The 14,135-nt window shown below is 34.1% G+C and overlaps 1 protein-coding gene across 2 annotated transcripts in view; it reads left to right on the top strand.

Moving 5' to 3' along the window:
- NUP205 (nucleoporin 205) overlaps positions 1 to 14,135 on the top strand; it is a 66,311-nt gene that overhangs the window by 28,008 nt on the left and 24,168 nt on the right. For both annotated transcript variants that reach the window (XM_079152413.1, XM_079152412.1), the window contains 11 exons: positions 1,861 to 1,960; positions 2,445 to 2,582; positions 2,892 to 3,081; positions 3,759 to 3,879; positions 5,124 to 5,205; positions 6,024 to 6,188; positions 6,500 to 6,624; positions 9,717 to 9,831; positions 12,147 to 12,296; positions 13,056 to 13,127; positions 13,486 to 13,643. In XM_079152413.1, the coding sequence (XP_079008539.1) occupies positions 1,861 to 1,960; positions 2,445 to 2,582; positions 2,892 to 3,081; positions 3,759 to 3,879; positions 5,124 to 5,205; positions 6,024 to 6,188; positions 6,500 to 6,624; positions 9,717 to 9,831; positions 12,147 to 12,296; positions 13,056 to 13,127; positions 13,486 to 13,643 (1,416 nt within the window). The remainder of the gene's footprint in view (positions 1 to 1,860; positions 1,961 to 2,444; positions 2,583 to 2,891; positions 3,082 to 3,758; positions 3,880 to 5,123; positions 5,206 to 6,023; positions 6,189 to 6,499; positions 6,625 to 9,716; positions 9,832 to 12,146; positions 12,297 to 13,055; positions 13,128 to 13,485; positions 13,644 to 14,135) is intronic.

Here is a 14,135-nt window from a genome sequence, read left to right as displayed (position 1 = left end):
TTCTATCTTGTAGGAACATTTCTGCTCCATTTTTATAGTTTGTTGTTTTTGAACATGATGGGGTTTGGGGGATTATATTAATGATTATAAAAATAACTTAGTTCCTGCTAATTTGGGGGAATTAGGAAAATTCAAGAAGAAATTTTATTATCCATAACCCTGTTGCTAAAAGGATTCTTACTTCTAATTTTTTTCTACACGTATATATTTAAATAACACTTGAGATAATTAGATCCTTTAATGTTCCTTTTTTACCACTTAGCTTCATGTTATTAATGATTCTTTGAAAATAGTCTTTTTAGTTACTGAATAACATTCATTATTTGTATGTAGCATAGTTTGCTTATTCATTGCCCTCAGTGGAAAAACCTTATTTCTGATAATAATCACAAATACTCAAATTTCTTTTTTGTCAATTGCTTAATGATTTTTGTTTCCCTTGTAGTAAAAATACACGTTTAAGAGGGAATACATTTTATGTAAGCTCTAGAACTATCTTGTTAACATGAATTTCCTAATCTGATGAAAATGATAACAGCAGCCATGCCTCATTAATAAAGTCATTTTAGATGAATAATGCTAATCATTGCAGTATCTTCAACAAAATGTTCTGACACTTTTTTGCACTTGTTTTAAATGTCCTGTCTGCCTTTTCTTAAAAAGGTCAGTATGACTTAAGTGTATGGAGTTCTGGTCAGCCATGTTCTTTCCAGATGTTACTCTCTTCAACCATTTGTAGCTACTTTTCAAGTGGTGCTGCTTTCCCTGCCTGTCATTGATTTCTGTTCCACCCCCACATATTTACCTGAAAAAAATTTCCCTCAATTCTTAGAATTTATTTTACTTGAAAATCTTGAGCTTAACTTACGTAACTATTTTAGGAAATAACTTCTCACAGAAACAGTGGTTTGGATTGAGACAAATAATAAATATAGCATGTTATAGGCAGTTTCTATAGGTATCAATTCTAAAATCTATCATGTGACAATACATCTTTTTATTTGAATAAATTTTGAAAATTTTGGAAAATACAAAAAAATTAAATAAAAATAAATGATTATCCTGTGGTCCCATTCCAAAATTCAGTCTTGATAAAATTAAGTATATTGGAAAGAATGATTTTAAGAGAATAATTTTAACAACCATCCTGTCTACAATACCAATCTTAGTTTTACCAAAATTCTGTGCCATAGATTTTTAAAGTGAAGTTTTAATTTTACCATATATATTGCTATATGTATTCATCCTTTGATGTAAGCATTTTTCCTTATTTGTACAGAACTTTCAAATCCAGCTTTAACAAGGAGTTGATAATGGGGTCATTTGGGGCAAGATACCAGTGATTGTATCTTTACTGTCTTTGGCTGTAGGCATGGGATAGAACCATATTCTGAGGAGACCACGGCTTAACTTCCGGCATGTTTGCTGTCAAGCTATTTGGTCTTGGGGGATCAAACACCACTTTGAGCTTCATCTATAAATAACAATTAGATGAGATGATTTCTTAGAGCCTTTCCATGCTTTTTAAAGAAAGTGAAATGGTTGGCTATAGGAGAGATCTGCTGTTTAATTAAAAATTAAATGTGACTAGGTGCTAAATGCTTTAAATTTGTTAACAAGGGCTAACCTCTTCTATAGAAATGTTTTAAAAAATGTTTTACTGGAAAATGAGCAAATCCGTTATCCTTCAGCAAAAGAAAGTAACATGGACTAGGATTTCTGTGTTGCTTAGCATAAATTAATAAAATAAACAAGGGACTTCACTTATTTTTCAGAGAAAAATGTTAGGAATGCAAAGCCTGGCAAGGCTACTACCTTGGATTATTTGACTGTTATTAAAATGCTTGTTTCTTTCTGTAGTGGGAAGTTGCCGAGGTTGTTTTAGAGGTGTTTTATAAATTGCTCAGAGATTATGAGCCTCAGCTTGAAGATTTTGTGGACCAGTTTGTGGAGCTACAAGGTAATTTGTCACTTTTCAAACAAGGTGTCAACTATTTAAAAAGCTAATTGTAACTTATAACTTATGTATATATTATATATAAGTTCAAATTTATATTTATAAACTAAATTAGAAGTTATTAATAAGTTAATTAGAACCTAATCTTTTGTTTCATTGTTTTAATCATCTCAGTTGTTTTGTTCAAGAGAAAATTCAGTAAAATTCAAATGAAAAATGAAGAGCATTACATTTTAGATTCTTTAATGAGTTAACCTATAATCGGCGACTAGCTGCTATGTGAGTCAATTATTCCCTTATAGGAATTCCCTTTTGGGAATTATTCCTCTATACTACCATTATATAGTTTGTGTCACTGTCTCTAACTCAAAATTTACCTTCATTTGTTTAGATCCCATTGAATTTATAAATCTCATGATTTCATAGAAAGCAAGGGTGTGATGAAAACAAATTTACCATCTTTGGGACTGTGTTGTGTTCTGTCTAGGAGAAGAAATTATAGCATATAAGCCACCTGGCTTTAGTCTGATGTATCATCTTCTGAATGAGTCACCAATGTTGGAGCTTGCTCTGAGTTTACTGGAAGAAGGAGTTAAGCAGCTTGATACCTATGCTCCCTTTCCTGGTATGTACCTGAAAGTTGTTACATTTTGAAAACAGTTTTCTTCTTCTGTAAAAGAGAGTACTTTCTCCCAGTCCTGAGGATTGAACACAGGGTGTTTTACCACTGAGCTATATCCCCACCACATCCTTTCTTTTTTTTTTTGAATTTTTATTTGGAGATAGGATCCTCTAAATTGCTTATTAGGGCCTTGCTAATTTGCTGGGGCTGCTGGCTTTGAAATTGTGATCCTCCTACCTTGACCTCCTGAATCATTGAGATAACAGGTGTGTACTACTGCACCTGGCTCTAACTTCCATTTCTGGGTTTCAGGGAAGAAACACCTGGAGAGAGCAGTACAGCATTGCCTTGCACTTCTCAACCTTACTCTGCAAAAGGAAAATCTCTTCATGGATCTTCTAAGAGAGAGTCAGCTGGCTCTCATAGTCTCTCCTTTAGAACAGCTGTTGCAGGGAATTAATCCCAGAACTAAGAAGGCAGACAATGTAGTAAACATTGCAAGGTAAGTTATATTTATAGGTAGAGAAATGATGATATGAATCAGACAGACACTCTAGCTTTGATTTCTAAATCTTGTTGGATCTCTAATGCATCCCTTATTATTGGCCTTTTAATCTTGCTTTTTCTAGGTCTTTTGATTTTAGTAACTTCAGATCTCACAATTTCTCCTCTCAGGATAATTCTGTATCCTAAAAATATTTGAGTTTGAAATACACATTATTATTTGTTTTCTGCGGGGTAACTGGGAGTTTGGATAATAGGGCTAGATAGGAAGTAAACATCTTTCTCCATACATATATCCTAACTTTCTGATGGTTTTGTGTTCCATGGCTTATAGAAGTATTACCAGTTTCACATGGTGATAACCTTGTGCCTGTTTGTGTCCAAATCCTCAGTTTTTATGAGACCACCAGTCTTATAAAGCCCCCTTCAGTGACTTCATCTTTACTTGATTTGTTACATATGCAAAGATCCTATTAGAACTTCAAAATGTGAATTTTGGAAGGACACAATTCAGCCTAAAACAGGCTGTTTCTAACTAGAAGGGGACATCTTTTTCTGATTTATCCCAAAATGCTATATGACTCGGGGAACCCCTGGTTCTAAATTTTTCTTTATTGAGAATAATGAGAAACCAAGTTTGATCAGATTGTTCCTCAATGTTTTCTTGTTCTAAAGATACCTGTATCATGGGAATACTAATCCAGAACTGGCTTTCGAAAGTGCTAAGATCCTCTGCTGTATCTCTTGCAACTCCAATATTCAAATAAAATTGGTTGGAGATTTCACACATGACCAGGTAATTGATGTTGTTTCTGGTGCATTCTGACAGAAGTCACAGTATCTATGGAGGAACCATATTCTTGTTTGTGAAAAAATTCTCCGAGAATAGGTACTTGGTTGGACTCTTCACAGGTACACTACATACACTATATATAGGATGTGCCCTGTAGCTTACAAAATGGCTCTACTCTAAGCACATTTAAAATGACAGGGTTTGTAGATGCAACTTCTGTTTGTTTTCAGTCATTCTGTTAGTTGCTTCTGTTCCCGGTGAGCCTCTGCAGTGCTGAATGTGTTTCACTGTTGTGAGCTGTCTACTTCTGTGGCTGTCTGGTGAGCCCATCTGTGTCACTTCATGTGCTGTTATGCTGTAGAGTGTTTTTATTCACAGTAGTTGTGTTTCTATTCACTGAGCAGCTACTATTCGGGACTCCTTTTACTTTCTTTGTGAACATTTATCTTATTGTATCTCTACTTCAGAAATCACTGTTTTATCTAAAGGGTTGTATCCTTCAGAGTGTTTCAAAACAGGAGCTCTTCTAGCACTTTCACCTTGGGTAGGACAGATCTTCATTTTGTGAGTAATTGTCTCTCACATTGCTAGACCTTTAACATCATGGGTTCTCCTGCCACTCAATGTCAGGAGTAACCTCTAGTTATGACAAGTTGAAATGCCCTGTGGAATGGCGGTACCACCCGGGTTGAGAACCACTGTTCATATGTCTGATCTGTGAGTTCTTGAGACTATGGGATAATCTAGGGATACTGAAGATTTTTGATTTGCTAACATTTTATCTTCCTTCTAGATTTCTAAAGAGAAATCAGCCAAGACATATAAGATAAGCAATGCATTTCTAGAAAGAAGAGGAGAATCTTAATTTTATATTTTGGTTAAGATCTCAGAATACTGAGTATATAATGAAGACATCATGAAACAGCAACTTAATGTTATTTTTTTTTTAAGATAATAATTTAATTCTTTGGGAATGAAAATTAGGCAAGTGAAAGTTTTAGAATCAATAACTTGAGTTTTATTAGCTTATTTTCATAACACTAATGTAAAACAATTTAAGGAATTGAGTTTTCTAAATATAACCAAAATCTAAAACCTAAATCCTTTACTTGGAATAGATTTGCCTGTTTTTTTTTTTTTTTTTTCCAGACAGATATTTTTAGGTAAACCATGTTTATCATAGTTTCTCTAATATTTAGAAACCTTTTATTAATTTATTATTATTATTTTTGTCTATATGACCTTAGAGTGTAAGCCAGAAACTGATGGCTGGATTTGTGGAGTGCTTGGATAGTGAAGATGCAGAAGAATTTGTCCGTCTAGAAGAGGGTATGCCTCAGATTAACATGCTTATTTCTTATTTTGCTTTTTTTGGTACCAGTGATTGAAGCCAGGGGTGCTTAATCACTGAGCCACATCCGGAGCCCTTTTTAATATTTTGTATAGAGATAGGGTCTCACTAAGTTGCTTAGGACCTTGCTAAATTGCTAGGCTGGCTTTGAACTCACGATCCTCCTGCTCCAGCCTCCCAAGCCACTGGGATTACAGGCGTGTGCCCCCATGCCTGGCAATTTTTTACTTTTATATTCTTAACATAAAGAATAAAATCTGAAACTTAACTGTCTAGTGGTGATGTAAGACAAATTGAGGATTTGCTAGGATAAATGTCTAAGGCTTTTTTTATGTTTTATTTTGAGACAGGGTCTTGCTAAGTTGTTTATGGCCTCCCTAGGTTGCTTAGGGCTTTACTAAGTTGCTGAGGCTGGCTTTGAACTCAATGATCCTCCTCCCTCAACCTCCTGAGTCATTCGAATTACACTATGCCCTAGGATTCTTAAATAAATTAGACCATTTTAATGGCTCATTGGGTCAATTAAAATGAACATGGAGATTAGGGAAACTTGTGTTATATCCTCTACTACTGAGCAATATCCCCAGTTCTTTTTATTTTTTTAAATTTTGAGATAGGGTCTCTCTTTTAAATTGCTCAGTCTGTCTTTCAACTTGGGATCCTCCTACCTCAGCCTCCTGAGTTGCTGGGATTACAGGCATGTCCACCACCATGCCTGGCTTGTGTTGCATTTTTAAATTTGATATTTGTTAACTGTCTGTTGTTTCATAATATTGTTTGTGATTTCCACATTAAGGATCAGAAATTGAAAAGAAATTAGCTGTAATCCGTCATGAAACAAGAATTCACATCTTGAATCTTCTCATCACATCTCTGGAACGCAATCCACCCAATCTTGCTCTCTACTTGTTGGGCTTTGAACTGAAGAAACCTGTCAGTACCACAAACCTGCAGGATCCAGGTATAACCGTAAGGCACATAGGCATTTATTTGTTGCCGTACTTGTGTATCTGAGTGGTCTTTTATTGAACTTTGTGCTCGTGTGGTAATTCATTGAAAAAAGTAGATGATGTGAAAGATAATATGATGGGTCAGTCTTTAGGACTTAGAGTAAGACTGGGTAAATGGAACTTTAGAGAATTGGCATTAGTTAAGAGTGTTTATAGCAGTGCATATGTTTACATGTTTACAGAATTTGTTATAAAGACAATCTAAGATTTCTAATGTAGCAATTCTATAAGAAAAGTTGAAGGTTCTTTTGGTTTCACGTAGGAGTGTTAGGCTGCCCTCGGACATGCCTGCATGCCATCCTAAACATCTTGGAGAAAGGAACGGATGGGAGAACGGGTCCAGTGGCAGTGCGAGAATCTCCTCAACTGGCTGAGCTGTGTTACCAGGTATTCTGAAGACTGCTTGATAGCATTGGGTAAAAGAAATTTGCTTGATGTTTGAGTGTACTCAAAGAGGGGAGTATAACAGTAAGACTGAGTTGAAATGAGATCATGTAGTAATTTGACCAGTCTTTCTTTTATGGATAAAACCCATAAAGTATTGACTCCAAAAATCCTATAGATCTGAAGATCCTAATCACTTGAAAATGAGGGAAATTAGGATTTTTTGAATCGATTTTTGACCAGGTAGCATAGAAACTCCAATAGTGTCATATACAAAGTAGCTCTTTTTGGTGGTGAGACCAGTGAATTTGGGTAAGACCTGCGGTTTCCATCTTTGCCTGAGAATAGTCTTGCATCACGTGGGCATGCCACACAACTTCTGTGAGACTGAGCTTTTCACTCTGTTGAAAGGGCCGTTGTGCGACTACAATGGGAGTGTAAGTGGAAATGCCTGTTAACAGCCATGTCGTAAAGCCTGGAGCTGTGTAAGGTGGTAGAAAGTCAGATTAGTGTGAAGCTTAAATTATGAGAACTTTTGTGTTTATTTCTTTTATTTATTTTGTAAGTATTTTAAGAACTAGACTTTATGTGACTTATCTAGTACCATAATTCACATTTTTAAAGAAATGCACCATTAACCCCTCATTGGCATTTTCTATTATTCTACATTTCTATTGGTAATTTTTCACTATTTCTGTTTTCTGACTGTACAAACGTACTTTCACTGCACTATACTGCAGCTAGGTGTTTTTGTGAATCAAATTTAATTCTTCCTTAAAGGCAGAGCAAATTTGCTGTACACTTGAGTACAGTGTTGTAGAACTTTATATATAGGTAGAAGCAATTGATGAGCTTAATCATCTAGGCCACAGGCAGGTAAAGTAAGTGAATGAAGCCAGGTTTAAGTCAGAAAAGGAGGGGCTTGGAGGGAGAGAAGCGTCTGACGAATGGGAGAGCACACGCCTTGCTCTTCAGCTCCAACTGGTGTACCGAGTTAGAGAGCAGGCTGTTCTGCCAACTTATTATTTCTCTCATATCCTTGAGCATCTTATTGTATTTTCTTAATTTTGTTTGAGAAGTTTAGTATTAGCTTAAGGTTCTACTTACAGAATATCAAAAAACAAGCATGCAACTGTAGCAGAACTGTTCGCTTTATACCTTGCCTTTCCTTGAGTATACTTATTGTTTATTTAGTTGTATTGAGGACACGTGTTCTTTTACTCCCTCTCCAGCTATACTTTCAGGATTGCTGTAGTGTAAATTTCATTTAGGTTATTTACCAATTTTTACTCTGCTCTCATGAATATCTTCAGTTTCTTTGGCTTGTTTCATATTTTACTTAAGAATATATCCCCCATAAAGAATATATTTCCAGATATGGATTTGCAGTTAATTCTCATTATTCATAGTAGTTACGTTTTAAGGAGTCATTGTGAACACCGAAGGGGAGGATCCTGAGCGATAACCCCTAAGAAAAATAGAGGACTAGATTCCTGCAAACCATGGATCCTAGCATTCTCCTCAACTGATGAATCCATAATCCTGTTTTATGTGTATTTCTGTTTAAAAAACACTTATGTAGTATATATTGTTGATTCCTTAACATTGAACTCTGGGCAAATAGCAATGGAACTCTTATCTATGTCAGTTTTGTCTTACACACGGTTTTCCTCCCAAAATGCCTGTGTGAAGTTTATCTTTACACACATTTTTCACCGTAGCTTTCTTGGGCTTAGGAACACTAAATGGCATTTCAAAACCAGGCTGGACTGTTTAAACAGCAAAATCACCAGTAAAAAGCATGAAAATGAGAAAAATGTGGCACTAGATAGACCACAAAAAGATTTGTTTGCAATGCAAGAAATTAGAATAAGAAGGCAGAGAGAGTACTCCTTTGTTTGAGTGTATGCTGGTTGAGATTTTTCAGTACTCTGCTGGAAGTACTTTGAGTATTAATTTGGGGGTTACAAATAAATGTTAGCATGTAAGCATATTTGCAAATATGGAATCTATAAATAATTGAGTATCAATTATGTAGGGTCAGAAGGTATAGTTTTATAACTTTAGTTTTTAACTTGTAAGTATAACAATTGTATTAATGGTGCCAATAATAGATAGGACTAAAGAGTCTGTTACATGGAAAGCATTTAATAAATGTTGGTTAAATGAACCACACATGAATGAAATTTTCCTTTGCTGCTTTGCCAAATACCACAATTTGCATTTTACAGTTAGAATTTTTGTTGGTTTATGAGCTATGACACCTGCATTATTATTTCCTTATTTTATTTACTTATTTATTTTTTTAAGAGATGGAGCCTTGCAGTGTTGCCTGGGTTGGCCATGAACTCCAGGGCCCAAGTGATCCTCCTACCTAGCTTCCTAAGTACCTGGGATTATAGACATGTGCCACCATGCCTAGGTTAATTACTGTTTATTGCTGAAAGAAAAATGACGTTTTTCTTTGATTTTGAATTATTTTCCTCAAATAAAGTGGTTTTTCCATTTTTGTCTATTTTAGATCTTTGTGATATTTTCAAACATAATGGAGATCTTATTTATATTAGCGCTAATCACCTTTTCTTACATTTGATATAAAAAAACTTTTACCCCTAAATCTGTTGTTTTCAATTAGATTTATGTTCAAAGTTTATATTGTTGAGTTTGCATATCTTTGTAATTTTTGCAATTTGTTCAGTTTTGGTGTATCATCTTCCTGAGGTTGAAATGAAATATGTATGGTTGTCAGAAGTTACTGCCAAGTAATTTGCTTCTATAATGATTAAAATACTAAAACTTGTCAATTGACTATATGCATATGTATTGCCAAATATTTTTAAATGGTTTTTAAATTAGTTATAGGTCAGCACTCTCTTTTGTGTTTCAATATTTTTTTTTTTTTTTTCAATATATTTTCTTGAGCTAGGAGGCCAAGGACTGTTGATAAATTTGAGTTTATATTTTATATATGGTTTTATCCATTTTGTTGAGATGTCAATGTCTTAATTTTTCACATAGTAGCTCTAAGTTAATATTTTGTTATCTTAAAGTAGCACACAAAAAAGACTGATTTAAGAATTTTCTTATTTTATTAGGTGATATATCAGTTATGTGCTTGCTCTGATACATCTGGTCCTACTATGAGGTATTTGAGAACCAGTCAGGATTTCTTATTTTCTCAGTTGCAACATCTACCTTTCTCTAACAAAGGTAGGCCATTATTTTCTTTTGCTATTATAGATTGGGTATCCCTTATCTGAAATGCTTGATACCAGAAGTTTGAGATTTTGAATCTTCCTTGATTTAGAATATTTGCGTATACATATTGAGATCTCTTGGGAATGGGACCCGAGACTAAATGTGAAATTCATTTATGTTTATGTACATTGTATGCACTTAATCTGAAGGTAATTTACACAATAGTTTGTGTATGTATTGTTTGACTGCAGCCCATCACGCGGTCAGATACGGAGTTTTCTACTTCTTGGCACTCAAAAATTTTGAATTTTGGAGCATTTTGAATTTGAAATTTTTGGATTAGGTATACTAAACTTTTCTAACAAATGTATAAGCTAATGTTGAGTGATTTTATTCATACAGTATTTGAGGGGAGCAGTTATCATTTTTATGAAATTCTGTTCTAATTTTGTTACTTTGCTTCTGTAGTATTGTGGGTTGCTTTTGTATTTTGTGATTGAGAAGCCTGACATTTTAGCTTCTATCATAAAATTATTTAAACATATCCCGTTAAGGACAGAATTTCATTCTTTTATTAACAAAATTTAAAGATTTTGTTGAAGGGATAAAAAGTTTTACATAAGAAAATTATGGAAATTTTAGATTTTTTTGAACTGAAATTGATTTATAACAACTCTTGATTTACCTTTTTGGTTGTATTTTTTCACGTCTTGAAATAAAAATTTGAAAACTATAGTGAAAAACGTAAGTTAGTTGACATGGATAATAATTATCACAGACTAAGTTTTATCAGAATTTTTCTTTTTTTCTTAATTGATATTTAACAATTTTCTGAATTCAGATTATATCCAGAGAGTAGTGGTTTATTATTTTTTTTAAATTACTTTATATCATCTTTTTGTGATTTTGAGGCTCACAAATTTCACTAATAAATGTTCATTACTAGTAACTGGAAGCTTCTGATTTGTTTTTTAGAATAACACCCCTGGGAATTATGACAAAAAAATCTTGCACTGGGTTTGGGGTTGTGGCTCAGTGGTAGAGTGCTTGCCTTGCAGGTGTGAGGTACTCAGTTCGATCCTCAGCACACATAAAAATAAATAAAGATACTAAAAAAAAAAAAAAAAGAATTATTGATCATTTAAAAAAAATCTTGCACTTCATTTTCAAAATAAGTTTCTTATTTTTTAGTCTTGAAATTTTGTTTATATAAGAAGCTTTTAGAAATCCTGTCACCTCTTCTCCCCATTGTTGGGATTTGAACCCAGGGCACCGTACCACTGAGCTACATCACTAGCATTTTTTATTTTATTTCGAGGCAGAGTTTCACTAAATTGCCAAGGCTAGCTATGCACACTAGTGCATGACTATAATCCCAGCCACTTGGGAGGCTGAGGCAAGAGCATTGCAAGTTTGAAACCAGTATTAGCAACTTAGAGAGGCCCGAAGCAACTTAGGGAGACCCTGTCTCAAAATAAAAATTAAAAAGGACTGGGGGTGGGGCTCAGTGGTTAAGTGCCACTGGCTTCAATCCCTGGTACCAGATAGTTAGATAGATAGATATATAGAAGATATATAGGAAAACTAGCCAGGACTAGCTTTGAAATTCCAGTCCTCCTGCCTAAATCTCTGAAGTTGCAGTGAAACCCTCTTTTTATACCTAGCTAATCAAAAAGAATAGTTAATATTTACTTATTAAGGCATGGGGTTTTAAAAATTGATTCACTTTGCATCAAACTATTAATATTGTTATTTGGTGAATTTTATGTTTGTACTGTTATCATTTAGGATTTCAAAGGCAAGCATATAAAAATAATACTGAATTCAAAAACTACTCTTGTATTTGTGATTCCCATCCTTTCGTTATTTATTAAATCAAATGTTCTCAGTTATATTAGAAAATCTCATAAAATTATGCAATGTAGTTTTAACTTATTTTAAATATGTGATTTGTGAAATCAAACGCAAATTGTGTGATAGTTTTTATGAGATATATTTGAAAATACTCTTTGAAACAAAATATTATGTTTTAATGTCAAATAATTGCAGACTTAGAAGATCCTTGTGAAATTATTCTAGTAATGAAAACTTGATTTTCTTGTTCTTCATTTGCTTTACCTCATCTTTTATAGATATATACTATCTTATTTTTTTCCCTTTGTATCTTTTTCTTTTGTAATTTTACAGAGTTAATCCTGTGATGTTGCCAAGTTTCTTAAATTATTGACTTCTTTAATGGAAAAATATCTGATGAGTTATGGAATTTAGGTCTGTTCCGATCCCGTGTTATTACTCTGGGAAATGAAATTTATATGTTTAAATTTCAGAATATGAAATCTCTATGTTGAACCAAATGTCCTGGCTTATGAAGACGGCTTCAATAGAACTACGAGTTACTTCTCTGAATCGTCACGGTCCTCATACCCAGAGGCTCCTACACCTTTTACTGGATGACATGCCAGTGAAACCATACTCAGGTGAATATGTGAATTTCGACATTTGTTTTATTGTGCTGGTGACTGGTCTGTGTCAATGTAAATGCAAATCAGGATTTTATGCATATGTGATTGTAGACCAAAACAGTTCTTTCTATCATAAGAATATTTTTCCTTAAAACACAAAATTTAGCCAGGTGCAGTAGCACATGTCTATGCCCAGCTGCTCGGGAGGCTGAGGCAGGAAGATTGTAAGTTCAAGCCTTGGCGACTTAGTGAGGCCCTAAGCAACTTAACAAGATCCCGTCTCAAAATAAAAAATAAAAAGGGCCTCAGTAGTTATGCATCTCTGGATTCAATTCTGGTACCAAACAAATAAGACATAAAATTTAAGAATCATGCCATGATTGTCATTTTATTTTTGTTTTAAGCATCCACAATACAGTTATATACAAAATATTTTGTTGAGTTTGTCACACTGAGCTAGGATGACCTAAGCTATTTCAGTATGTCTTACACATGTGAATTAAAGATAAGGTTTTGAGTCATTTCATTGTCATGGTTGGATCTTACCAGTTTTGAAATTCTGATTATCCTCATTAAAATTGTGAATGAATACCATAGGGATGGAAAGAATTAAATGAATGTTGGTGTGGGGGTTTTAATTATTCATTAGCAAAAGACTCGTTGACCTAGACACAATGACCTAAAAATAAACACACTACATTTTGTCATTTTCAAATAAATGTAGTTTTAAGAGTGTGTTTGTTTTCCAATCTATTATTATTGATACTCCAACAGATGGTGAAGGAGGAACAGAAGATGAAAATAGGTCTGTCTCTGGGTTCCTTCACTTTGACACCACTACAAAAGGTAAACCTTTGATTTCATAATATACTTATTTTGTTGACATAGTCAATTGCTTAAAACTCATGTAGTTTATTTTGTCTGCAAATTCAGAACTAGTATAGAAAAACTATGTAAAGCTTTATTTGTCATTTATAAATTTTTTTAATTTAATAGGTAGGGTTATAGGGTAGGAAGGAAATTATTTTTCTAAGTGTATATAGCAGAAATAAAATCAGATTTAAAGATTTCAGCACAAGTCTTCAGTTTCCAGACTAATGCCCTTTCTGAACATAGTAGTCTTTGAGAGTGAATTGCGTATGATAGGTTTGTTCATCTCCTCAGATACCCCATGTACAACTGATTTACTGTTTATTGTTTTTAGTACGTCGAAAAATTCTAAGTATTCTTGACTCGATTGACTTCAGTCAGGAGATTCCTGAGCCTTTGCAGTTGGATTTTTTTGATCGGGTCCAGATTGAACAAGTTATTGCTAACTGTGAACATAAAAACTTACGGGGACAGACAGTCTGCAATGTCAAGGTGAGGATTGCTTTAAGTATCTGAGTACAAGTGGTTCAGCCATTGAGCCATAAAAAAAAGTATAACTACTATCCACTACCACCCTCAACCCCCACAATAGAAATTTTGGTTCCTAGCTCATTGGTCTGTGTGAGTGTGTAGGTGTGTTGTTGTTTTGTTTGTTTGTTTTTAAATCAAACAGCCAGGAAATAAAACTTAATAGATCACACTAACTTGTTTAGAAGGTTCCCCATCCTTCCTTATTATAATTATTCTGCCACACTAGTACTGTGGAATGGTTTTAACTACTTAATGTTCTGTCACACAAATGGTAGTGTCCTCACACAAAGAAGATAACCAGGGCACTTGCATTGACTTACCTTCCATGGAGGTTCTTTGGTACCACTTTCCGGAATGGAGAAGATTCTTAATATTTTTGTCTGGAAATTGAATAGTGCCATTGTTAGATTATGTATAGAGATATCTGAAACTCCCTTTAGGCCTACTTATAGT

The sequence above is a fragment of the Sciurus vulgaris genome, assembly GCF_902686455.1.
Source record: "Sciurus vulgaris genome assembly, chromosome: 8".
NCBI lineage: Eukaryota > Metazoa > Chordata > Mammalia > Rodentia > Sciuridae > Sciurus > Sciurus vulgaris.
The sequence above is the reverse complement of the archived record's forward strand: the minus strand, read 5'-3'. Positions and strand labels throughout refer to the sequence as shown.